This window comes from Chrysemys picta, chromosome 10 (genome assembly GCF_011386835.1).
Source record: "Chrysemys picta bellii isolate R12L10 chromosome 10, ASM1138683v2, whole genome shotgun sequence".
Lineage (NCBI taxonomy): Eukaryota > Metazoa > Chordata > Testudines > Emydidae > Chrysemys > Chrysemys picta.
In genome coordinates this window covers 66,078,491-66,104,731 of record NC_088800.1, presented here as the reverse complement: position 1 = coordinate 66,104,731, position 26,241 = coordinate 66,078,491, and the positions used below count along the sequence as shown (strand labels likewise).

At 41.1% G+C, this 26,241-nt stretch overlaps 1 protein-coding gene across 11 annotated transcripts; it reads right to left on the bottom strand.

Moving 5' to 3' along the window:
• LOC101940500 (alpha-N-acetylgalactosaminidase-like) lies at positions 1–26,060 on the bottom strand. 11 transcript variants are annotated; one of them, XM_065558847.1, is made up of 11 exons: positions 25,929–26,045; positions 22,670–22,717; positions 20,326–20,414; positions 18,904–19,025; positions 18,034–18,202; positions 14,013–14,187; positions 12,780–12,957; positions 9,303–9,397; positions 8,125–8,286; positions 5,075–5,272; positions 1–1,837 (listed from the first exon to the last, which is right to left on the bottom strand). In XM_065558847.1, exons 5-11 carry the CDS (start codon positions 18,186–18,188, stop codon positions 1,568–1,570), a joined length of 1,233 nt encoding a protein of 410 aa, XP_065414919.1. In that variant the 5' UTR covers positions 18,189–18,202; positions 18,904–19,025; positions 20,326–20,414; positions 22,670–22,717; positions 25,929–26,045; the 3' UTR covers positions 1–1,567. The 11 variants fall into 11 exon arrangements, with proteins under 11 accessions (XP_065414919.1, XP_065414921.1, XP_065414920.1 ...); XM_065558849.1 differs by having other exon boundaries at positions 25,885–25,944; XM_065558848.1 differs by lacking the exon at positions 25,929–26,045 and adding an exon at positions 24,924–25,053.
• Positions 26,061–26,241: the final 181 nt, after the last annotated feature.

Below are 26,241 nucleotides of genomic sequence, written 5' to 3'. Positions count from 1 at the left end.
TGCTTTAAGAACGCTTTATTTGTTCCATTCAAAATAATTGTAATTATGACTTTTCATTACCCGGTTTATTGATTTACAGCTGAACAATAAAAAAGGGGTTCCTTGACTCTAAGTATAACAAGATGAAATGGCATAAGATGAAAATTAAAATATTTAAACTGCTTACTAGTGTAACTTTTAGACATGAGTGAATAGATACAATGAGGAGTAATTACTATAAGCCAGATTCTTCCCTCAGCTAAACCAGTACTACGCTATTAACTCTGGAGTAACTGAAGGGGAAATGCATAAAATTAACTTATCAAAAGCCTAACAGTCAAAACTTTACAGAGAAAGTGCATTTTAATTTACCTGAAAACAAATCAGTCCTCACTACAATCCTGTGAGGTAGGAAAGCATTCAGAACTTTATTTTACAGAGGTGGAAACCGAGGCATAGACCAGTTGAGGCCACAAAGCACGTCCGGGGGCAAAGCAGGGGTAATAAGTTCCTGGTTCTCAATCCTGTGGTTTTAGCCCACTAGCGCATGTTGCCTTTCAGTTTATTATATAGAGAATAATAATGCAGTAATTTTTTTTAAAAAGATGCTCATCAAAGTTGATAGGCCCAAAATAGAATGCACAGCCCATCCCACTGCCAAACAACTTGTATTCGAAATACCCTGTTATTAACAAAACTCCATAAATACCAGTGCTCCAGAGAAAGGTCTGCATAGTCTTAAACTGCCTGTCAGTCCCTGTGTTTTCTTGGCTCATGAGTATGGAGCTGGCAGGAAGGGAGACTATGGAGGTGCAAATGTCACGTTTTGTTACTTAAATACATGTTGCAGCAAAACCCCAGCATCTTAAGTTTGTTTTGTTTGGGTCACGTGGCACAAAGGCCAAAAGTTTAAGGACTACATTCTTCCTCAGGCTGCATATATGTGGCTGTCATTTTAATAAGAACCACGTATGTTCATTTAGCCCCAACTGGACTGCAGCCTTAATTATGAAGCACATAGTGAAGAAATTATCAGTTGGGGAACATTCTGAAACAAACTCACTTAAGAAAAAGAAAAGAGGGTGAGGGGAAAGGAGAGAATATCATATTTCAGGTCTGACGGCCTTTGCCATCTCTCTAAATAAAGTTATACATACCATCTATATTTGGGGAGATCAAAGGAAAGGTCTGTAGCATTCAATGTGTTTTTTTGTAAAAAGAGAAATCTCATTCTTAAAACAAGATGTTCCTGAAAAAACAAAGATCAGCCACTTGGTTTGTACTGCTTTGAAAGTGCTGTTTTTCTTCCCTTCTGCAGGCTCAACCTTAACATATTCCGCCAGGTATTTGCTAATCTAGAACCCACAGTAGCAGTTCAAGCAGCTTCAAGATCTTATTTGTCTAGTGCCAGTTGAAAGATGACTGCCCTTTCAAATGTATTTTCGATAATGCACCTGATACCAAATCTCTTTGCTACAAAGCTCCTGTACATTAGCTCCCATCCACAGTGAATGCCATTGTAATTACCCTAGTTAACATCTCTTTATTGCAGTTCAAGTGCTTAGGCTCTCAAGATTGGTTTTGTAAATTAGGTGAAAGAACACAGAGGCCTGAGAAACAGCAAGACTACACCCGTTGGAGTAACTTTTATGTTAATAGTTGTATCGAGGGCAAAATCTCCTAAGAACACGTGCTCCAAAACATCATAGATCTTGTATCCCTCCTTGCAATCCAGGATATCCAGTAGTGCTAAATTGGTTGTGAAAGGTCTTGGCATTCCATCTGTGCCATTGTTCATAACCGCTATGGCAAACTGTCCGTTGAACAGGATTCTCTTCCATACTTCAAAATGACGCCACTGTCAAATAGAAGTATATTGTAGGAATTCATTTTCATTGTTTTTGCATCATCATTTCTGAAACTGGATACATGGAAGTCACACACATCCCTTTGTGCTTACAATACTATTCACAGAAACTGTCACCACTATATAATTACCTTAAAAGTAGCACTACTATTAGTTTGCACTTAAGCTGAGTGAAATCCCTGCGATAGATGTGATGGGGGTACAGATCTGATGTAGATGAACAAAATATGGGCCATCTCTCCTAGCTATTAATTCCCTCAGAGAATAGAAGTGAGAGGTGCTGCTTTAGGGATTCACTGGATTCCAGATGTTACTTATACTGCAACTAAAAGTATTTAAGGGTATGTCTACACTGCAATAGAACACCTGTGCCTGGCCCATGCCAGTTGACTCAGGCTCGCAGGGCTAGAAAATTGCAGGGTAGATGTTTGGGCTCGGGATCCCTCCTCCCTTGTGGGGTCTCAGAGCTCAGGCTCCAGCCTAAGCCCAAATGTCTACTGCAATTTTACAGCCCCGCAGCCTGAACGCTGCAAGCCTAAGTAAGCTGACAAGGGCCAGTGCTGGGGTTTTATTAGTGTAGACATACCCTTAGGTACTGTAGACAAGTGCCTGCCCTGAATGTCTTACAGTAAGTTGACCTCCTACAGCCAAATAAGACTGTCTTAAGAAAATATTATATCTTGCTGTGTTTGGCAGCATAAATCTGCTCGCATTTTTACATCACAACAATGGAAGGTATGCAGGGATCAAAATGCTGACTATTCCAGGTGTTTTAAAAATGTAAGCAAGCTGTTATCGATATTTTTTTATAATCTTATGAATTTGTTCTGTGATGGACACTTATGCTTATTAATAAAGAGCATCTTTATATTTTGGGGGGGAATAATCGATAACTTTCTCCCAGAATAGGTGAAGGGGGAATGTAGTAAAATGAGTAAATGATCTCTGATTCTGACAGCTAGCTTTGTGAAAGAACTGAATGGCACACACTGATCTTTATATGTTGTCCAGGTTGAACCAAATGTTCGCTCAATCAGTAGGTATTGGTGCTGGATGCGTGCATGCTCCAGTATTCATTTCTAGTGTTGCTGATTTTGTGCATCTACTATGTTTTGCAACAGCATCAGTGTTGGTTTTGTGCACATTTTTTGCAACTATCTTACATAATTATCCTACTTTCTCTATATTTAAAAAGTTTTATTGCCTTTGTAGAACTAGAAAATTGCTAAAAATAGGTAAAATAGATTACTTCAATTTGAGTGCTACAAGTAAGTTTTTTTTACCTGGGGAAAAAAAATTCCAGTGCCTAGAGCCTGTATCTATTCCAATGCTGTTAAGTGTTACAATTTTTTTCTTGACAGTGTGCCAACTGTATGAAGTTCCTTGGTTCTGCTTTCTGCCTGTGCAGCTACATGGTAGATACAATTCTATACTTAATCTGTAAGAATATGTTTATACTTTCACTTCATCCACTGTTGTCAATTATATGATTACCCACCCATCTTTCCAGCAGTTCCAAATAATTTTCCATAGTGAGTAAAACAATCAAAAGTTCTGCTTACTTCTAATCTCTTTCTACACATGGGTCCTATTTATCCAGTGTTTCATTCAAACTATCACATAAGACATTTTTCTTGATGTGATTCTAGGCATCTAAATTAATTTGCCATTCCAGGCAGTCAGGACCAAACGCTTCCCTATCGTACTCTACTGTTAAAGCCCTACATATTTCATCTAATGAGCAGCTGGAGTGTTGGGCACAATCAGGGCACAGATATCTGAGAGTAGCTTGCAGTTAGGAAAAGGTCAGCATAGTTCTTACACGGTGCCAGAGACTCCCAGTGGGAGGAGCTACCTATTGTCCCTTGGCAAGTGTCTCCCTCTAGTGCTACTGGGACTGTCCCCCTTTCACTGCCAGCCCCATCATTTTCTCCCACCCGTTGATGCGGATGGGTGTCATTTTGCAGCAGCTAAAGATTGTGTTATTCCATTCTACTGCATCCATGTAGCACCACTGTGTCAACTCTGTTGCTGTCAGTAGGATTGTTTACTTAATTGAGAACACCATGTGACACTGCATCCATTAAGATTATAGTAAGTTTCCAGATACCTTTTCATCCCTGAAGAGAGAACATTTGTGTGTTTAACTAAATCAACTCTTAAAATTGACAAGGCTAGACTGTACACGTCTTTTGCTTTGTGTAACTTTTAAGAGATTGAGACATCTCATTAATGTGGTAATCCTGAAACAATTGTAGTTTTATCATTATGGCAGGATGTATGGGTAGAGACCAACCTAGGCAGAGGTGAAGAGTATTTACCATAGCAGCATTTGCTGATGGTTATGCAATAAAATACTAGCTTTCCCATTTTATGTGTGGCTCTCAGGCTGGATATGACAAGAGTTCAGGCTCTCATACTGGATATGATGGTAAAATGAACTGACCCACTTTCCCCATCCTCCTTTTGAAATTCTTGGTACTCTCTCTAGAGCCTAAGAGCACTCTAAGCATGTATTGTGATCAATCCGCAGATCTAGAGGAAAGTCACACAAACAAGGACAAAAGTTACTCGTAAGCAGAGGCAGAGAAACTCAGTAAATCGCCACTTGAATTACACTGTTCTTGAATCCAAATTGATACTGGATGAAGTGATGTTCTCAGCCTCCAAGAAAGGAAAACATTATATGAAGCTGTATACATCAGCATAGAAACTGATAGAATAAAAAAACGCTAACAAAATTTAGACTGGATGTAAGCTGGTGCAACTCCTGTGGAAGTGTCTTGGCCAAATTCACTAGTGATGTAATTGGCAGTGTAAGTTACTTATGTGTAAACTGGTCATAAAATGGGTGTAAATTCCATTCATATGTATCCAATGAATGTGTAACCTATGTATGCAGAGAGGGAGGGGGAGGAGAGAGTGGCAGGAAAAGTAATTAATTATAGGAGGGTGTAGATTAACACATCTTTCCTCAACCTTTCCAGCAACATTAAATAAGTGATTAAAAACAAATCACTACAACTTACGTTTATTACCAAAGGACTGGAAAGGCTGTTTTAAAAATGAAAAATTCTGAAGCTTCCTTTCTTGGGGAAATACAAGATAAAGTTCATATTGTTAAGTGTGAGTTTCTGGCAGAGCTTGGTGATGGGGCACAGCAGAACCATCATTTAAAAATCAAACCAAACAAAAATATAGAGAGTAGACAACTAGCAAATTGGGTACCTGCATAATGCGCTGTCCCTGAATCCCCAGAGAATCTTGGTTTATATAAATCAACAGCTTGTTTTGCAAGATTTGCTTGGCATCCTCAGAGATTGTCCTTAAATCACTGGACATAAAGAGAGGGGCTGCCAGGATTGCCCACAATGCCATCTGCACTTTTGATTGCTCATAACTCAGGCCAAAGTTACCAATAATCAGCTGAAATAAATCAGATACTGTTAAATGAAACTGTCTGTATTGTAGTAGCGCCTAGGAGCCCTAATCACAAACCAAGATCCCAGTGTCCTGGCACATGACATGGGCTCTTAGGGGTACTGCAAATGTGACTCTCTTAAAAGAATGATAATATACACCAAAAGCCAACTACATTACAATTTAGCGCATTATCCTGCAAATCCTCTATGTGCAGAAATCTTACTGAAGTTAATAGTTTAAAGCTTGCAGAACTGGACTGTTACTTGAATTGTCTTTTATACAACATTTGTCCCAAAATTTGATTTCAGAATGAACCATATCTTCTCCTTCATCACAAAATCCTGTTTCCATAATACCTCTGTGCAGACTTGCAAAATTATCTTAAATTTACCAGCCCATCATTAAAATGTACTTGTCTCCCTTTGCACCCCCAGAGTGAGTGAGCAATTCAGATTTTGAAAGGCTACCTTAATTGCCTCCCTTTGACTGTAATATATTTGTTTAAATGTTTACCAATATTTTTTTGCTAGGTTATTTTGGGGAGCAGTTTTTGGTAGCTACCTCAAGTGTGTTCCCAGCCAGGGTCACACATGGTTCCACTTTGCCACCCTTCCTCTTAAACATGTTTGTGTCACAACTAGAGGAGATCATAAAGCATTCTGGATGTTCATGCCATTGGCATTCCGATTATAATTAAGGGTAGGATTCTGTCACAGAGATCAAGAATTCTGTTAACTTTCTGGGACCTCCGTGACTACTTCTGGGGCAGGGCTGTAGCAGCTGTCAGCCTCAAGGCTTCTGGAGCAGTGGCTGCTGGAACAGCTGACCGGCGGCCAGCCCCAAGGCAGCCGTAGCAGCAGCCATGGCCAACACCAGGCCCACCAGAACAGCTGGCTGGCAGCCAGTCCTTGGGCTTAACATTTTAGTTGGGTTTAATAAAGGAAGGCAAAAACTATGCCCTCAAGCAACACAGCTACTTATAGGGACAACTTGAAGTGGAAGCCTGATAAACCAGGAGGCTTCGCAGCACTGAACTGCAGGAAAACCCTCTCCTCTGGTAAACCATCATCAAATGCTGTGGTCTTTTTTGTTGCTATGATGGAATAGAGACTGGTAAAGCATTGCAGTAAGTAAATTACAAAGTATAAATCACTTTGGTGGTATAACAATCCAACTGTATGTTTTCATGGTCAAAAAGTAACTGCTATGAATTTGGGGCCCTTGCTGCACAATGTGAAGGTCTCCACTACATATTTGGGGCTAAATCCCCAGCAGCAACAAAGCAGAGTTCAGCACCGCTGAGAGGAGGCAGCAAAAGTACCTTTATCCTGGAGCTGGCTAGGGACTGAACTGTCCTTCAGTGCAAGTTAGACTAGCCTGAGACCTGCTCCAGCTTGTAACAGTCTCTTGGGATTGCTGAAGTGCAGCATGCTCCGGCCCTACTCCCTAGGCTGGGAAGGATGATACACAGCCAATGTAGCCAGCCCTAAATCATCTGAAGATTCTTCCATGCCAAGACAATCCTCTGCTGTCCATTTAAAGAAACTTTTAAGGTTTCTTTGCTACATTCCAGTGGCACAAAGAGGCCTTACCGTGGGCCAAGATTTAAGAAAAAAGTTGCAGTCTTTCTTTATTATGCATAGCCGGCTCTGGTGTTCCACACCTTGGTCAGACTGCAATGTGCTTTACTCAGGAATATCCTTGCAGGCCACTTGGATGCTTTACCTGTGCTGAATGTGCTGTGGAGTGGGTTACTGTGAGTAAATTACACCAGTGCTCCATTCACTACACTGGTTTTCATTCTGCTGACAGGTGAAATTTAAATTACTGGATTTTTAAATTTCTGAAGCGCTATCTAATTTTGAGACTTGCAACCTGAAAGAATGCTGCTTGTACCATCCAGTTGGATGAGAAACTGAAGAGCTCTTGTTGACACTCCCTGGGTTTGAACTCTTAAGAACAGGAGGCAAGACAGTCACCATGGAAGCTCCCCAGCTGTAACTTGCTCCCTCTGATGCCCAACTTTGCTGGGACTGAGAGCATCCTGCAAGGTTCATCTTCCTGAACAAATATCCGTTTGATCTCAAGACAAATCTAGAGAGGGATTTTCCACCCAGTAGCTGGGGTGGCTAACAAGGGGATGGCTATTACGTTAGATATTTATTTTTAATATAGGTAATGAACCCAAGGGTCGCACTGATGAGGCATTATAATTTTAGTATGAAAAGCTTTTTTTACCACCCTAATACTTGGCATTCATGTAGAACATCTTTCACTAGATGATCTCAAGGCATTTTACAAACATTAATTCCTAGATAAAAAAGTTAAGGTAGCAAATATGTATCTACTGATTTAAACCAAAAATATTAGAACATTAGTTATTTACAAAATGTTTAATAGGAAATTCTGAGTTAAGATTAAAAACCATTTTGGCTTGAGATCCATGTGTAATTTCTGACTGAATTTTTTTTCCTGAGATAGTTAAATGTGAACACTCTCTATATCAGATTTAAATGCAAAGACAGTGCAACCTTAACTACTGAGCTGCCACCTTATCTCTATACTTATCTCATGCTATAAATACCTCTAATGGTATTATACCATTTTGAAGATGGTTAAGTTGAGATAAAAAGAATGATGCAGTGAGTCAGTGATGGAGGCAGGAGTAGATCCCAAGAGTTCTGACTCTGTCCCTGCTCTAACTGCTGGACATGTTTTCTATGCACAAGTGCATAGTATCAGTCTTGTCCATTGGCTGTTCACAGCTGTCTTATAGAAAGTCTTGCTAAATTACCTTTTTATCAGGCTCTATTTACATTTCAACAGAAAACAAAATATTAAAAAGATAACATCACCATATCTGGATCATTCCATCTTCCTGGGCCAGCTGCAGGTTGCAGATTAGCCTGGTTATTTCCATACCACTCAATAATATTTAGAACACTCTCCCAGGAATCCTGGATGTCACCAAAATTTCTCCAGAGGTTACAAATGTCACCAAGTACGGTATAATTTATCTTAATAAAAACATAAGTAATATATTTATATGTATACTACATATGTGATCATCACATCCATGAAATAAATTATTTTATTTCTACAGCCACTGAATAAACTACATTTATTCTACACCTTTGACCTGTTTCTTGTGCCAGAACTGCTACTGCCATTATAAATCTCTGAGCAACTTCAACAACTCCCATTCTCGGCTGCCTCCTGTTCTCCCTCTTCCCTCCCTTCCTTCTCTCCCCTCTTATTCTGCTGCTTTCCTACCAACACTTATTGCTGTGGTGGGTCAACAATAGCAGAAGTCCACTCTCCCCATTATGACACAATCATCTGGTGCAAAATTAACTGGATCACTAGGCTTCAGAACTGGAACTACTAGGCTGTGAAATATCATGTTATGAGCTGTCAGACAAACAAAAGTAGATGGGGAAGGACAATGTATATAAATACCGGTTTGCTACAGTTTATACTATATTTAAGTGGTATTTTCCACTACCAAAGGTATTGATATAAAACATTTAAAAAAAACAAAGCAGCTGACTTGTTCTCCAGAAAAGCAAATAGGGTTTTCTAAATTTCTAAAGGAGTAAAGAAGTAAAATGTTCCCTAGCACAGAACATTAATCTGTGTTGTTCTCAAACAGATTTTTCCAAAGGAAGAACAACTGATTTTAAGACAGTGGTTTAGTTGCCATTTGTAAATTGAGAAGAGCAGACATCTTTGCCAGGTTATTTTATTTTCAAATGTCATACCCATAATTTGAATAGGAGAGATTGGTATCTACAACGTACAGCTTTCTCCTATAAGCATCTGAAAAGCAGAAGACTTTGGTATTTCATTAGTGCAGTGAGGTTGTTCATCTAACAAGGTGGTGCCACTATGCAGAAATGAATGGAATAGAATAGGACTAGCCTGGGTGATGTGCAGTTCATTCAAATATGTTCCAGCCATTTGTCAAGAGGTCCCAATTAGCTAAATACTGTCAGCTAAAGAGTAATACAATAAAATCAGACAGTGGAGATACCTTTGGGGGAAGCCCTCCTTCATAGGCTGGCCAGCTACATGAGTAAGCGATAGGTCTTCCTGTTTTATTCAGAGCAATGCTCATCTTTGGGTAGCCTAAACAAAATTGAGTATTGGGTATTAATGCAAGGCAATATTAACATATTACATAACAACAGTAGTAGTGTTCTAGTTTTTTTCACTTGCTATTGTTTTACAAAGATAAGAGTGGAGACTCTTCTTTGGTGAATTACATCTGGAACAGGAATTATATATGGAACATGGCTAATTAAAGGTTTCCTTTACAAAGTTACCATTTATGATCACGCTTGCCCCAAACTGACTGTTTCTGCAGATGTAAGAAAAACCATTTTTTGTATATTCCTGTTTTCATGTTATTCAGCAAGAGGCAGATTTTTTTCCAAAATAGATGTGGGATTGGAATAATCTTATAGTTCTGAACCAGTGTTTAAGAAAAGAGCTGAATGGCGTAGTAGCATTGTACTGAGTTGCCATTAAGGAAGTCTGGGTTTGGAAAAGAACCAAGGAGTCTCTTTCTTTAGACCAGCAGAAAACTGAACATCTTGAAGAGATTATGTTCCTGAAAACCCTTACACGTGTGAATACGTTTTTGGGAAAAGAGGTGCTGCAAGTACAGGATCTTGCCCCCTCAGTATCTTTCATTGCTAAGCACCTACTATGACAGTCTGGGAGCACAGTCCTCTTTACCCTATCTGAGACTCACCTATTTAAAACAAATCAAGAGTCACAATTTTACAAACAGTCTCCATTAGCACTCATTATATACATACTGAATGTAGGTTTCAGAACAGTTGGCTTTGTAACACCTATTTTCTTGTGCTTATAAAACTTTATAAAAATGTACTGTTGTAATAATTTGGTCTTCAAACTTACTCTAATTGTGAGCTCAATTGTAAGAAGTGAAAGTTCATAATGTCACAACAACAACATATACAGTAGAACCTCAGAGTTAGGAACACCAGAGTTATGAACTGACCAGTCAACCACACACCTCATTTGGAACTGGTAGTACACAATCAGGCAGCAGTGGAGACAACAACAAAATACAGTACAGTACTGTGTTAAAAGTAAACTACTAATCAAATAAAGGGAAAACAGCATTTTTCTTTTGCATAGTAAAGTCTCAAAACTGTATTAAGTCAATGTTCAGTTGTAGACTTTTGAAAGAACAACCGTAACATTTTGTTCAGAGTTACAAACATTTCAGAGTTACGAACAACCTCCATTCCTGAGGGGTTCGTAACTCTGAGGTTCTACTGTAACAAGAAATGGTGATGGGAAAAGGTGAAAAAGGGAGACAGACTGTGCTAGTTGAACAAAAACACTTACACTGATATAATCCAAGGACTGTGTTAAGAACATGCCTCGCAAACAAGAGGAGTGTAGAACTGGAAATCAATGGACCAAAACTGATGTCAGAAATTATGCCTGACTGCTGGATAAAATAAGGGGATGGGCTATTTCACCCTTCATTCCCTTTTTAAAAGGAAAGACTTTGGGGGGAAAAGTGCTGCAGGCTAACAACCACTGCTGACTGGGAGATGAGAGGACTGGAAGAAGCAAGCTTTACCATCAAGGCTGTCTCCTGGGACTCACTGTTACACCACTGGTCCTTCATTGTCCTAATCCTGATGGAGCTCATGGTGAGACAGGGCCAGAGAGAGAGGGACCCAAAGGACATCACCACCTACACTAACTAAATCCTGAATATCACCTGGGATGTGAGGCTTTGTCACCCTCGCCCATATCCCTTGTTTCTTCTCTTTCCTATCCTCCTTCTTTTGCCATCTGTCTAATAAAAGTCTGACTTAGCTGGCCAAGACCATATATTTGCAACACTGCTATAAGCCTGTGACCAAAGAAGCAGGTGAAAGCAATGCAGTAAACAGGATGATGCTGGTACAAGCTTGCCAGGTCACAAAGTGGCTAACTAGATATTTGCCATGCCTGTGTTTCTCTAGGAGTGAGACAGCAAGTGAGAGTCAACACCAGCGCCAGAAGCTGCATTTTCCGCCTTTCCTATTCTTTTCTCTCCTCATTTGTGTGAGTTTGTTTTGTTTTTTAGAAAATGGGATCTGACTTTAACAACAACAGCAACAGCTCCAGCCCATCTCAACAAACTTTTTCTTGTTTCCCTAAAAGGACAGTTTTAACAAAAAGAAAAACAAACTGTTTTTTTTCTTTTAGTAACTCTACAGCTAAAGGGAAAGGGAATAAGGGATATTGTTAAAATAAAATATTTATTTCATAGTTTGCATAACTGTGTTACTTCTTTTTTTATATCTTTAATAAAAGGTTAAAAAGATTTTATTGGTGTGTTTGTCATGGTACTAGGCAGGCTGAGGTCTCTCTATTCCAAACTATGTTAACTGTTAATGCTGGACAATGACAGAGTCATATTAAATACCCTGGACACTCTGGACCTCTTTATTCCCTCAAAAGTAATACAACGGGACCTTAAGAGACAAAAATATTCAATGCTTCATATTTGCTCCCAAACTTTTTTATTTATATTTTTGGAGCTCTAGCAAAATCCCTTCATTCATTCTGTGTTATCAGTGAGTGGAAAAAATATATTTTTCTGTTGTCTTAAAAAAACCAAAAGCCTTTGACAACGCTTTTTGAACAGGACTTCAGCACAAACGGTTGACTTTTACAACTTGGAAAGCAGGCCATTGTTCTCATCGAGGACTAGTATCTTTGCTTTGTTTGAGTAAGCTGAATTTGGCTGAACAAATTTATGACTATTTTAAAACTTACTAGGCCACAAGCACTAGAACACTATGCTAAGGCTACAGATCTGAACTTAAACATAGGGAGATGCACTGCACATCTTTTGAGGATGCTCAGGATCTGTTATGTGGAGTTTTTAAAATCTTTCACCGGAAGCATCATTTACTGGCTGCAATTTGAGGCAAAATACTAGATGTGATGGGCTGACATGACCAATATTCCTATTAAAATGCTATATTGAAAACGAGAAGGAGACTGAGAGGAGAGATGGGGAGGCAGTAGGAAGCAGACCCAGAATGAGAGGGGCACAATCCTGTTGACTTCAGCTGGAAGTTTGAGTGCTCAGGGACTGCAAAACAAGGGCCTTATTTTGAATCTTGTTTCTTGAGTAGCTACTTAAAATGAGCTAAAAGCTGCATTACGAGGGGATGGGCGGAAACTTCATTCAGATAAAACAAGATCATGAGACACCACAACTCAATACTGAGCTTAATGAATCTAAATTTAGATTCACCCAAAACTGATAAACATATAAATTTAAATTATTTGGAGATGAAATAACAGGGATGAAAAGCAAACCTACTACTTCACAGAACTTGAAGATTTCACAGGCTTTTTTAAAAATGGAATATCCAAGTTTAAGAAGCTTCATTTAACAACAAAACAAAACAAAACTCCTGAGCTAGTCTTTCCCTTGTTCAAAGATTAAACCTAAGAAACAAACCTATTGCTTTAACAGATGAGTTGGAATAGCAGCCATCAAGCTTCAGCATGTCAACTTCCCATTCTGCAAATGTTTTGGCATCTGTATCAATGGTGTCCAGTGTGGTCCCAGGGTAACCTTTGCAGGTGTAGTTACCCATGTCACTATAAATTCCAAATTTCAGCCCTTTTGAATGTATCTGGTAAAGCAAATGAAAGTGATTCTGATTAGTTTATGATTCCAGCGTATTTGTCTTCTAATACCCATTGATACTAAATCTCTCTTCTGTTTGTTAAACATCTTCATTACTTTTCTGAAGTTAGATTTCTCTTGGATGCTCTCTTGTGAGGTCTCTGCCTATTTTGGCAATGATGTTCTGAGAACCTTTGCATACCAGAGTCCTAAAAAGCTGATTGTTGTGCAGTAATGGCTGCTTTGGATTCATGATGAAAAATATAGTTAAAAGGTTAATTATCTGGAGTAATATGTTGCCTTTCATGCAAGGATCTCAAAACAGTTCACAAGGATTAGGATGTAGGTAAGCATTGTTATACACATTTGGTAGAAACAAACCAGAACGGTTAAGTGACTTACCCTATGTCGCACTGTAAGTGGCACAAGTAGGAACAGAAACCAGGAATTGTGGCTCCCAGTTCTCTATGCTAACCATTAGATCCCTGCCTCTCTGCAAAATATGGTTTTCATTCCAAATACACACTACGGCTCCATCCTGCAAACACACACATGCTTATCAGTGACTTCAGTGGAACTACCCAAATGTCTAAACTGGTAAGCACACGTGAAACTCTGCAGGATTGGGGCCTTGCTGGGTTCCACTGTACACAACCACATTGTGTAACTGACCCACTGCACAGAATAATGCATCTTTGCTCATTTGTAAATATATCTACCTTCCTTTCAATTCTAACCCAGAGCATGTTAATAGATTCCTAAGGAATAACATTGATTAACCCTAAGTGTCCACTGATCATCATCTATATGTGCAGGCACAATGAAAATCCAATATGTATTTCCCTTAGAGATATGCGCAGAATCATTCACATGTATTACAATTAAGCTGTTCCCTGTAATTTTTCCAGCTAAGTAGCTTGACATTTATTAGTTGTCATTTAAGTGAATTTTGCAGTAAGTTATACGTAACCTTTTCTAAAAACAGTTTCTTTAAATAACTACGTTCAAAAGAAAATTGCATTTTTAGCACCTACATCTGAGATACCACAGTGAGAAACTTACATAATCAGCAAGGGCTTTAATTCCACTTGGAAACCTATCTGGGTCTGGCTGAAGCCTGCCCTGGGAATCCCTTTCCTTTGCAGACCAGCAGTCATCAAGGTTCACATATTCATAACCCAGCTCCTTCCATCCATCTTCTGCCATCTTGTCTGCCATACTTTTGATCAAATACTCACTGGTAAAAAACAGAAGATTGCATTAACAAAATTGTTGAAATGTTACATTTTGCTTATTTGTGTGTGTTTGCAGGGACCTCAAAGGGTCAGGACCTCACCTTTACATCTCCTCAGAAAAATGGCAATTCCAACCGAACAATGCCACTTCATACCTTGCTGGCTAGCCACTGATTCAGAACAGAGTTACAGGGAAAATGCTCAATTCTGGTTCACCTGCACTACTTCTTCCCGCTCCTGAACTTTTCTTTAAAGGTATCCCTTCCAGATATTTAGTAACCTGTCCCTCCTTGGGGGAGGGATAGCTCAGTGGTTTGAGCATTGGCCTCCTAAACCCAGGGTTATGAGTTCAATCCTTAAGGGGGCCATTTAGGGATCTCGGGCAAAAATCAGTCTGGGGATTGGTCCTGCTTTGAGCAGCGGGTTGGACTAGATGATCTCCTGAGATCCCTTCCAACCTTGATATTCTATTCTTAGTCTATAACAGTGATCACCAACCTGTTGATTCTAGAAACTCTCCCAGTTGATCCCAATCTCTGGCAGTGTAGCAGGGCTGCTGCTAAGGCAGGCTCTCTGCCGGCCCCGGCCCCATGTCGCTCCTGGAAGTGGCAAGGGTAGCCCTGTGGCCCCATGTGGGGACGGGGTCTCCACGCGCTGCTCCTGCCTGGAAGCACCACCCCTGCTGGAAATGGCCAATGGGAGCTGCGGGGGCAGTGCCTACAGAGAGCAGCAGTATGTGGAGCTATGTGCCCCCCACCCCCAAGGGCCACAGGGGGGCATTGGCCCCTTCCGGGAGCGGTGTGGGGCCGGGGTAGGCAGGGAGCTTGCCTTAGCCTCGCTGCACCGCCACCCGGGATCCGCCCGAGGTAAGTGTCGCCTGGCAGAAGGCTGCACCCCAGCCCTGAGCCCCCTCCCAGAGCCAGCACCACATATCCCCTCCTGCACCCCAACATTCTGCCCCAGCCCAAAGTCCCCTCCTGCATCCAAACTCCCTCCCAGTGCTTGCACCCCTCACCCCCTCCCACACTGCGAACCCCTTAGCCCCATCCCAGAGCCCGCACCCCATCCCAACCCCCTGCCCCAGACTGGTGAAAGTGAGTGAGTGGGACAGCGAGTGACGGGGGTGGAGGGATGGAGTGAGCAGGGCTTCGGGGAAGGGACGGGATAGATCCTGGGTTGCCCTTAAATTCAAAAAGTGATCTTGGATGTAAAAAGGTTATAGACCACTGGTCTATAAGATCTGAAGAGGTCAGTCTAACATGGTATGTTAAGGGGATAGAATAGGAATTGATCTTAGACTAGTGTAGTCTACACAATGTGTAGTTCAGAGTATTTGTATTGCTTTCAATGTTCTGTAAAAGTGTGACTTTTAGATGGATGCCTATCAATAGATGGGATTCTAAGAATAATTTTTAACATCTCAATAGCTGAAACATCTTTCGAAAGGATTATTCCCAGGATTATCTGGGGTGTTCAAAGAAACATTTTGGAAATCAAAAGTTGTATTTAATTTATATTACATGGTATAGTAATCTCATAGTACCCTGCCTTATAATAGTTGGATTTAGAAACCTTCCCATTTTAAAGATCAACCATTGTTTTAGTTACTTAACAGGTAGAAAAAATGGGACTTGGCCAAAACATTTCCATCTTCAGCTAGGTTCTCTGTCAGGGTTATAGAAGTGACCAAAATATTTGTCTCCTTGGCTACTGCTGTGCAAGCATTACCAAGTTGATCATAAAACATTTCCTGTTCTGTGAATTATAGGAAAGTACTATGATCTTAACAATGTTAAAACACTTAAGTATTTGACACACTTAGCCTTTTTAGTTTCAAGTCTAAAGTTCAGCTTGCTTTGCTTGTATTTATTAATACAAAACAATGAGGAATAGTCTCTCCCTCAGTTAATCTGAAGCAGGCTCTTAACAATAACATTTCTGAGATATAACAGTAGAGGGAGTTCTCTCAATATTTCCTAGCTGATTCTGTTCTGATTCTAGTTGTATACACGAACATTATTTCCTTCCTGTTGTAGAAACAGCATTTCCAGCTTCCTTTTTTAGACAAATTTAGGCCACCTCCCAAAATGGCAGCAGTGAAACACTATGGTTTTGTCTCAATACACCTCTACCTCGATATAACGCTGTCCTCGGGAGCCAAAAAAATCTTACCGCGTTATGACGAACTTGCTTTGATCCACCAGAATGTGCAGCCCTGCTCCTTCGGAGCACTGCTTTACCGCGTTATATCCGAATTCGTGTTATATCGGGTTGCGTTATATTGGGATAGATGTGTACCTTTCAAAGTAGGAAACACAATTATCTAGCAAAAAAAATGAGGAATCCTTGTGGCACCTTAGAGACTAACAAATTTATTTGGGCATAAGCTTTTGTGGGCTAAAACCCACTTCATCAGATTTATGAAGTAAAAAATACAGGAGCAGGTATAAATACATGAAAGGATGGGGGTGCTTTTCCAAGTTTTAGGTCAGTCTAACGAGATAACACCAACCCAGGAACCAAACCCTGTTACAAACCCTGGTGCCAACTCTGTCCACATATCTATTCAAGGGACACCATCATAGGACCTAACCACATCAGCCACACCATCCGGGGCTCATTCACCTGCAAATCTACCAATGTGATATATGCCATCACGTGCCAGCAATGCCCCTCTGCCATGTACATTGGCCAAACTGGACAGTCTCTACGCAAAAGAATAAATGGACACAAATCTGACATCAGGAATCATAACATTCAAAAACCAGTAGGAGAACACTTCAGTCTCTCTGGTCACTCAATAACAGACCTCAAAGTGGCAATTCTTCAACAAAAAAACTTCAAAAACAGACTCCAACGTGAAGCTGCAGAACTGGAATTAATTTGAAAACTAGATACCATCAGATTAGGCCTGAATAAAGACTGGGAGTGGTTGGCTCATTACAAACCTAAACTTAATTTCCCCAATACTAATCTCGCCCTACTGATACTCACACCTTCTTGTCAACTTTCTATAATGGGCCACTCTCTTACCACTTCAAAAGTTATTTTTCCTCCCTTGGTATCCAGCTGTTAATTGATTTATCTTGTTAGACTGACCTAACACTTGGTAAAGCACCCCCATCCTTTCATGTATTTATACCTGCTCCTGTAGTTTTTACTTCATACATCTGATGAAGTGAGGTCTAACCCACGAAAGCTTATGCCCAAATAAATTTGTTAGTCTCTAGGTGCCACAAGGACTCCTTGTGTTTTTTGCGGATACAGACTAACACGGCTACCACTGAAACCTGTCACAATGATCTAGGAAGTCCATGAAGGCTTCCACAAATGAGATTTTAAGATTAAAGAATAAAAATTGGTATATACAATAGGGACAATAATATAAACATCTCTTCATAAGAGAATGTGGAAGGGGGAAAAACTAAATCCTACAAAAATTCTTTGAACAAAAGACAGATGAAAAAAGGGGAAGAAAAAAAATATAAAAACCTTCAGTAAATGGTGCAGGACTAGAATTATTGTACTTGAGGCCACCTTACAACAGCTATTCAACCATCCTTCTCCTTTGAGGAGTAAAGTATTACATTTCTTTTGTAAATAACACATTAAAATAAGTGAATTGAGAATTTTTTATTCAAAACCTTCTTTTAATCTAGTGTAACTGACTGAACCTGGATTTATTCTTATCCTAAAATCTTACCTAAATCCACGTTGGCATTTATATTACCCCTATCACTATGGCATCTAGCCACCAACGTCCTATTATAGCTAGCACAAAGTTTGAGAAGTTTCCTAACTGTGATATTTAGAAGTCTTTCACAGCCATTCTTGATCAATTATTTCACCTGATGCAGTTTCCAGGATCAGTTTTGCAATCGGTATTGCATCTAAAACGTTCCCAAGGCAGCCATCCCATTGGTGGAGTCCTCAGTAAACCATTATCTAAGGATGAACAGCAGGCAGCCAATCCCAACAGGATGCTCAGAGGAGGCAGCAACATGATTAACAGAACAACTATAAATCAGAAGAATGGATCCAATTAATATCTTCACTTTTAGCGCACATCTGTTGTTCAAAAACAGTCCTACAATTTGACTTGTTCTTAATTGCTAGTTATCTATGTCTTAGGTATTTCTGGGGCTTCTAGCAACCAGGTATCTGAAGGACACCAAGGCATAGAAAATACAAAGATTTCAAAGGCTGATCATGATTAAACATGGACAAATCTAGATATACAGGGGGACATTTCCAAACCTTCGAACAATGATTTATTTGTCTCTTCAATTATCAATAGAAAATTTGCAGCTAAAACCCATTAATCACATTGAGAATACATCATGATAAATATAATTGCACACTTCAAGGATCAAACACTTCTTCCAAATATTAATACACTAAACCCTTCAATATTATTTTTGAGTAAACACTATATTGCCATTTGTTTTCCATTAAAATGCATATAAAGCTTGCATGGATAGATTTTTTTCTACAAGCTTCTTAAAAAATGTATATCAGTATACAACATACAGTTTTAATTTTGGCTGGTGGATCTCTTTTTCACCTTACCATTCAGAGACTGACCTGGGGCAATGACCTTACCTTGGGTTGAAGATGCAAAATATGCAACTCCTTTGGGATAAATTATTTTCAGTAACAAATTTGTTTTAATGAAAGTGGCATCAGGCTTAAGAAAGGGATTGGTTAAAATATCTCACACTTCTCACTTGCTCCCAGGTCTTCACTGCTTTTGCTTTCTCCAGTTTAGATGTTGGTAATGAAATCCTACTCCCAGGGTAGGATTGCCATCATCAATGATGCTGGAGCACAAATGGAATCACTGCAAAGACAGAGAGATAGTCACAGACTGGGACTCTGTATGTTACAGAACGTTTGACTTCCTGGGAGGAAACGGTTGATAAAAAGAAAAAAAAATATTTTTCTAATAACTGCAAGGGTAATTGGTGTCAAGTATCATATAACACTTATCAAATAACACTGAACAGCGCACTGATACACAGATACCCTCCCACCAACAACACAGGAAGAAGAACTCCACATGGACTCCTCCTGAGGGTCGAAATGACAGTCTGGACCTATACATAGAATGCTTCCGCCGACGTGCACAGGCAGAAATTGTGGAAAAACAACATCGCTTGCCTCATAACCTAAGTCGTGCAGAACGCAATGCCATCCACAGCCTCAGAAACCACCCTGACATTATCATAAAAGAGGCTGATAAAGGAGGTGCTGTTGTCATCATGAACAGGTCTGACTACCAGGAGGAGGCTGCCAGACAACTCTCCAATACCAAATTCTACAGGCCGCTTTCCTCAGATCCCACTGAGGAATACACTAAGAAACTGCACCATCTACTCAGGACACTCCCTACACTAACACAGGAACAAATCAACATACCCTTAGAGCCCCGACTGGGGTTATTCTATCTACTACCTAAGATCCACAAACCTGGAAATCCTGGACGCCCCATCATCTCGGGCATTGGCACTCTCACTGAAGGACTGTTTGGATATGTGGATTCCCTACTCAGACCCTACGCCACCAGCACTCCCAGCTATCTTCGTGACACCACAGATTTCCTGAGAAAACTACAATGCATTGGTGACCTCCCAGAAAACACCATCCTAGCCACCATGGATGTAGAGGTTCTCTACACAAACATCCCACATACAGATGGAATACAAGCTGTCAGGAACAGTATCCCTGATGATGACACAGCACAACTTATTGCTGAGCTCTGTGACTTTATCCTCACGCACAATTATTTCAAATTTGGTGACAATATATACCTCCAGACCAGTGGCACTGCTATGGGCACCCGCATGGCCCCACAATATGCCAACATTTTTATGGCTGACCTGGAACAACGCTTCCTCAGCTCTCGTCCACTCATGCCCCTTCTCTACCTACGCTATATTGATGACATCTTCATCATCTGGACCCATGGGAAGGAGGCCCTGGAAGAATTCCACCATGCTTTCAACAGCTTCCACCCCACCATCAACCTCAGCCTGGACCAATCTACACAGGAGGTCCACTTCCTGGACACCACCGTACAAATAAGCGATGGCCACATTAACACCACCCTATACCGAAAACCCACCGACCGCTACGCCTACCTTCATGCCTCCAGCTTCCACCCCGGTCACACCACACGATCCATCGTCTACAGCCAAGCACTGAGGTACAATCGCATCTGCTCCAACCCCTCAGACAGAGACCAACACCTACAAGATCTTCACCAAGCATTCTCAAAACTACGATACCCACACAAGGAAATAAAGAAACAAATCAACAGAGCCAGACGTGTACCCACAAGACTCCTGCTACAAGACAGGCCCAGAAGAGAAACCAACAGAACTCCACTGGCCATCACCTACAGTCCTCAGCTTAAACCTCTCCAACGCATCATCAGTGATCTACAACCCATCCTGGACAATGATCCCTCACTTTCACAGACCTTGGGAGGCAGGCCAGTCCTCGCCCACAGACAACCTGCCAACCTTAAGCATATTCTCACCAGCAACCACGCATCGCACCATAACAACTCTAACTCAGGAACCAACCCATGCAACAAACCTCGATGCCAACTCTGCCCACATATCTACACCAGCAACACCATCACTGGACCTAACCAGATCAGCTACAACATCACCGGCTCATTCACCTGCACGTCCACCAATGTTATATATGCCATCATATGCCAGCAATGCCCCTCTGCTATGTACATTGGCCAAACTGGACAGTCACTACGCAAGAGGATAAATGGACACAAGTCAGATATCAGGAATGGCAATATACAAAAACCTGTAAGAGAACACTTCAACCTCCCTGGCCACACAATAGCAGATGTTAAGGTAGCCATCTTACAGCAAAAAAACTTCAGGACCAGACTCCAAAGAGAAACTGCTGAGCTTCAGTTCATCTGCAAATTTGACACCATCAGATCAGGATTAAACAAAGACTGTGGGCTGGTCCCCACTTAGTCCGGACTTCGGACTAAGGTACGCAAATTCAGCTCGAAGTACCTTAGTCCGGACTTACCGGGGTCCAGACGCGGCCGGAAGTCTCCCCCCGTCGACGCCGCGTACTCCTCTCGGAGAGCTGGAGTACCGGCGCCGATTGTGGGCACTTCCGGGATCGATCCGGGATCGATTTATCGCGTCTTAACCAGACGCGATAAACCGATCCCAGAACATCGATTGCGTGCCTCCGGACCAGCCGGTAAGTGAAGACTAGGCCTGTGAATGGCTATCCAACTACAGAAACAGTTTCTCCTCCCTTGGTGTTCACACCTCAACTGCTAGCAGAGCACCTCACCCTCCCTGATTGAACTAACCTCGTTATCTCCACACTGATATATACCTGCCTCTGGAGATTTCCATTACTTGCATCTGAAGAAGTGAGGTTCTGACCCACGAAAGCTTATGCTCCCAGTACTTCTGTTAGTCTCAAAGGTGCCACAGGACCCTCTGTTGCTTTTTGCAAGGGTAATTGACATCCTTCTACATCTCTGTGTGTGTTTCTTTTACTCTCTGCCTGGTACTTTCAAAACTACATTACAGCCTTAATTGGATGAACACTTAAAAACAGATTTTCTTCTCTATTGGGTTATTAAAGGTCCCTACATAACAACACACGTTTCTCCCAATATTCTTGCCCAAATTTTTCCTTAACCTCTTCTGTTGTGAAGTGTGCTAAATTGATTGATTGAAAGACACAGCGAACCTCAGAGTTACGTGCACCAGAGTTATGAACTAACTGGTCAACCACACACCTCATTTGGAACTGGAAGTACACAATCAGGCAGAAGCAGAGACAAATATATATAAATAAATAAAGCAAATGTGGTACAGTACTGTGTTAAACATGAACTACTAAAAATAAAGGGAAAGTTTTTTTTTTTTTTTTTAAAGATTTGACAAGGTAAATAAACTGTTTCTGTGCTTGTTTCATTTAAATTAAGATGGTTAAAAGCAGCATTTTTCTTCTGCATATTAAAGTTTCAAACTGTTCAGTTGTAAACTTGCGAAAGAACAACCATAATGTTTTGTTCAGAGTTATGAACATTTCAGAGTTACAAACAACCTCAATTCCTGAGGTATTCGTAACTCTGAGGTTCTACTGCAGGTGCATTTCATATACGTATACACATATAAAACATATATCTTTATCAGCTATACATAGTAAAATGTTATTAATGAGTTACATTGAAGAGCAAGAACTTGTAATAGAAGCGGGCAGATTACAACTATGTATAACATGCAACAATGCAAACTGAAACTTCCTCATTTTGTTTAAAATAAAATTCCTTGCAACAACATTTTTTTTCTTAACTATGAAAGTTGTTACGGTTGCCACATGAACTATAATTACACAAGAAGCAATTTAGAGGCATCAAAAGTGAGAGAGAAAACATAATTATCCAAACATTATAGAAGAGTTAATGATCAAGTATCTCACCTATATCGAAAGCAGGCAAGCTGTCCGATCTGTTCCTGGGGAGATCTTCTTCATTAGAAAAAGAAGACACATGTTATCCCCCTTGTTTTAAATGGAGATTTAAAAAAATGTATTCACAGATCTGTCTTCTATAATTTATTCTTTTGATTTCACTGGATCACTTATCTCAGATTATTGTACTAAGTTACATTTAGTGTAAGATCTCCCCCTCTCTCTGAAGCTACAATAGAACATTCCAAGAGCTTTCCATCTGACATATTTGCTCTCCTAGGAGGAAGCAGAAAAGGAGGAAAAATTCCTTCATCAATCTTGGGGGATTCTACAGTGCCCATCACGATAGTATCTAAGTGCTTCAGCAGTCAAAGATCCAACTGTGCCAGCATCAATGGCTATTGTGCTAGCATGTGTGTTGGCCCAACTGTAACTCTGAAACTGAAACTATTACTAAACACAATCGTCTAATTCCAGCCCTCATAGTTGCATTAATTGTCTCTTTTATAGCTGCAATTGTCATGGCCTAATGGTACCACAGAGAATGAGGGTCTAAGGGCTGAATGCTGACCCACTTCTGGATCCACTAAACACAGGATAACTGTTACCTTCATACGCACCAGGGGGCCTCAAGAAGAGAACTTGGTCTATTCAGTATCTTGTTTTCATACTCAGGATCATTCAGTAAGAGTCAGGAATCTGACCAAGTTTCACATTACTGATATTTCTGCCCATTGTTTCTCTCTCTTGCCCACCCTCTTTTCTGTTTCTCTCCCTCTTCCCTCTCTTTGTGTCTTTTCCTGTCTGCATTTCCCTCTCAAAAAGCTCCCATTTTCCATTCCTTCCTGTAGATTTTATTTCCTTCCCTCTTGCATGTGCTAAAATAATCAGTAATGAAATAATTCTTACATTTAAACTGTTATAAGTAGTTTTAAGCATCAACACCCAATTAGATTAATTGGGGGTAGGCAGATCACTCCTTTAAGTCATTGTTTTGAGCTGTCTGCAGATTCAAAGACAGTTTTGTAATGGTTTATGATTATATCCTGTCTACACTATGAAATTTTTATTTGCATATCTATATTGATGAAGTTATGCCAGTGCAAGTCTCTAATGTAGACACACTGCACTGGGATCGGGGCAATTTACTGGTGTCAGCCCCAGCTTGTGCTGGTGCAGCATGCCTAAATTAGGGACTTGTAGTGGTATAACTATACTGATGTGAATTTCCTTAATGTAGATGTTACACTGACAAAACCCCAGCCATCAGGATTGAACTTGGGACCTCTGGAACTAAATACATGAGCCTCTACTGCATGAGCTAAAAGCCAGACTCATTAATCTGTTTTTCTAAGTGGTCTCAGTGCTACCAGATAGGACAGCACACCACACCCAGGAGGTGCGTGGGTTACATAGACAGGACCTCAGTTCGTATGCACAAGGCATATCTTATTATTTGGGATGAGTTTCAGTTGATATGTTTTATTTGCATTTTGATTTTCATAACAAAATCAGAAATGGGAAGAAAAACAGTAGCCACTGGAGTTTGTACATAGTGATGTGCCATCACAGGAGTATAACCTTTTATAACCCTGACCTATGGTATATGACTGGGGCTATGAAATAAAAAAGAAAAATAGCCTTGCCACAGCACAATGGGTGTCACTCTCTTATTACTCCCAAGACCAAAGCCAGTAGTATCAAAGAAGCATTGGCCTGAGTGCTCGCTGTACTCCACTTATATTTAATTGAATATATCATCACTGCTCAGAGTGTGTGGGAGTGAGGTCAAGGATTAAACATGGACAAATCTACATATACAGGGGGACATTTCCAAACCTCCGAACAATTATTTGTCTCTTCAGTTATCAATAGGAAATTTGCAGCTAAAACCCATTAATCACATTGAGAATACATCATGATAAATATAATTGCACACTTCAAGGATCAAACACTTCTTCCAAATATTAATACATTAAATCCTTCAATATTACTTTTGAGTAAACACTATATTGACATTTCTTTTCCATTTGCCCTTCCTTAACATTTGAGGTCAATGAAGGGGAAATGGCATAGTTAAAGGGCAAAAAGCACCTCTATTTTTAGTAGTGGACTGCTATAAGGGAGGGGTAGGACTTTCTAGCAGAATCCTGTATGAAAATAAAATGCATGCTCATTTTAAGCTCCAAAAACCTAGGAGGGAAAAAATTAAGATAGACTGACTCAAAAATAGACTAAAACTGAAATTTATTACTTCCCATACCAGCTCAGACTAGTTATCCATCCAGTCAAGCATCCCACTTCCAGCAGTTATTAAAGCAATGCTTCAGGGGATGCGAAACTCCCTTGCAGAACAAACAGTCAGTTGTACAATGCCATGGAATCCTTTCTGAGTGCTGCAAGCAATCACTCTATGCCACAAAAGGTGATGTTAGTTGGTCTGATTGCACCAGGAGCATGTGTGTGTGCATAGCTCTTACTGCATTGTAGGTAACAAGTGGGAATCATGCAGGATACTGCTTTCCAAACCCGTGAGTGTGTGGGCTACTCGCTTTGTTTGCAGGATGGAGAGTTATACCTTCCCTTATTTTTAACCTATTCACATACACCAGTGGGTTACCATGCAGGACCATATGTGAAATGAAGACATTGTAGTGAAGGCTGCACATTTCAAGCCCAGCATTGTCACTAGTTGGGAGACATCATAGGCACAGTTTGACGTTTGTGCCTGCAGTTGTACCTGTGGTGGTAGACTGGCTGGGCTTGTGGGACAGCGCAGTGCCCCCCACCCCATCAGGCGTGATGCTGTGGGGCGAGACCACCCCAAGACGCGACAAAGGCCCTCTGGCTGATGTCATAAGGATGCATGCCGCATGCTGACCACGCCAACGTGTCATGGGGGCAGGCCCACATTCTGATGGTACCATGGCAGCCAGGTTTATGCCACACCATAAGGCAACCTCCTCCCACCACTGAGCTGCACCCACGTTGGCAGGACACCGTGGCGTAGAAGACCACCCGAGTCTCTTCAGCCCCCACCCACGGTCACGTGGTGCAATGGCGTGTGGGAGGCAGCGCGAGAACCCACGACGGGGAAAGAACCCCCCACATCCCGCGCACGCGCAGTGCTGTCACTGCCTAGCGAGCCGGCCGCCACCCCCCACATTGCAACGACAGTTGGCGGGGTTGGCGACGAGACAGGGCTCGGAGGCCGAAAACAGTGCCTATAAGGAGGGTGGCCCAAGCGATGCGAGCCAGTACTAATTACCGTGTGGTATCGACAGTCTGGCACCCCGTGCTTCCGCCGGGAGCCTGAGGGGATGGTGTGATGGTGAACCTAAGCCAATCGGAGACTCAGAGACTGCCGGCCTCCGCCTATCAGGAGTGGCGTGTCTCCGGGGTGGCAGTTGAGGAGCCAATTAGAGGTGGAGATGTTGCCCGCTCCTGTCAAACATTCGCACCCGGTAGGGAGCGATATAGAGATGCATAGTTTGAGTAACCAGCCAATCGAAGGAATGGAGAGGCAAGAGGGTTCATATAGAGCCAATCGGAAGCAAAGAATCTGTTCGCTTCAGCCAATC

Bases quoted from the DNA above. Each gene is read 5' to 3' on its own strand.
- LOC101940500 (XM_005306740.4), bottom strand. From the start codon at position 18,188: ATGTTGCTGCCTCCTCTGAGCATCCTGTTGGGATTGGCTGCCTGCTGT. The intron at 5,273-8,124 runs GTGATGTTATCT...GATTTATTTCAG, and splicing joins GATGGAATGATCCAGATATG to CTGATTATTGGTAACTTTGG. The intron at 1,838-5,074 runs GTACCCAATTTG...TCTATTTGACAG, and splicing joins AGGGACAGCGCATTATGCAG to TGGCGTCATTTTGAAGTATG.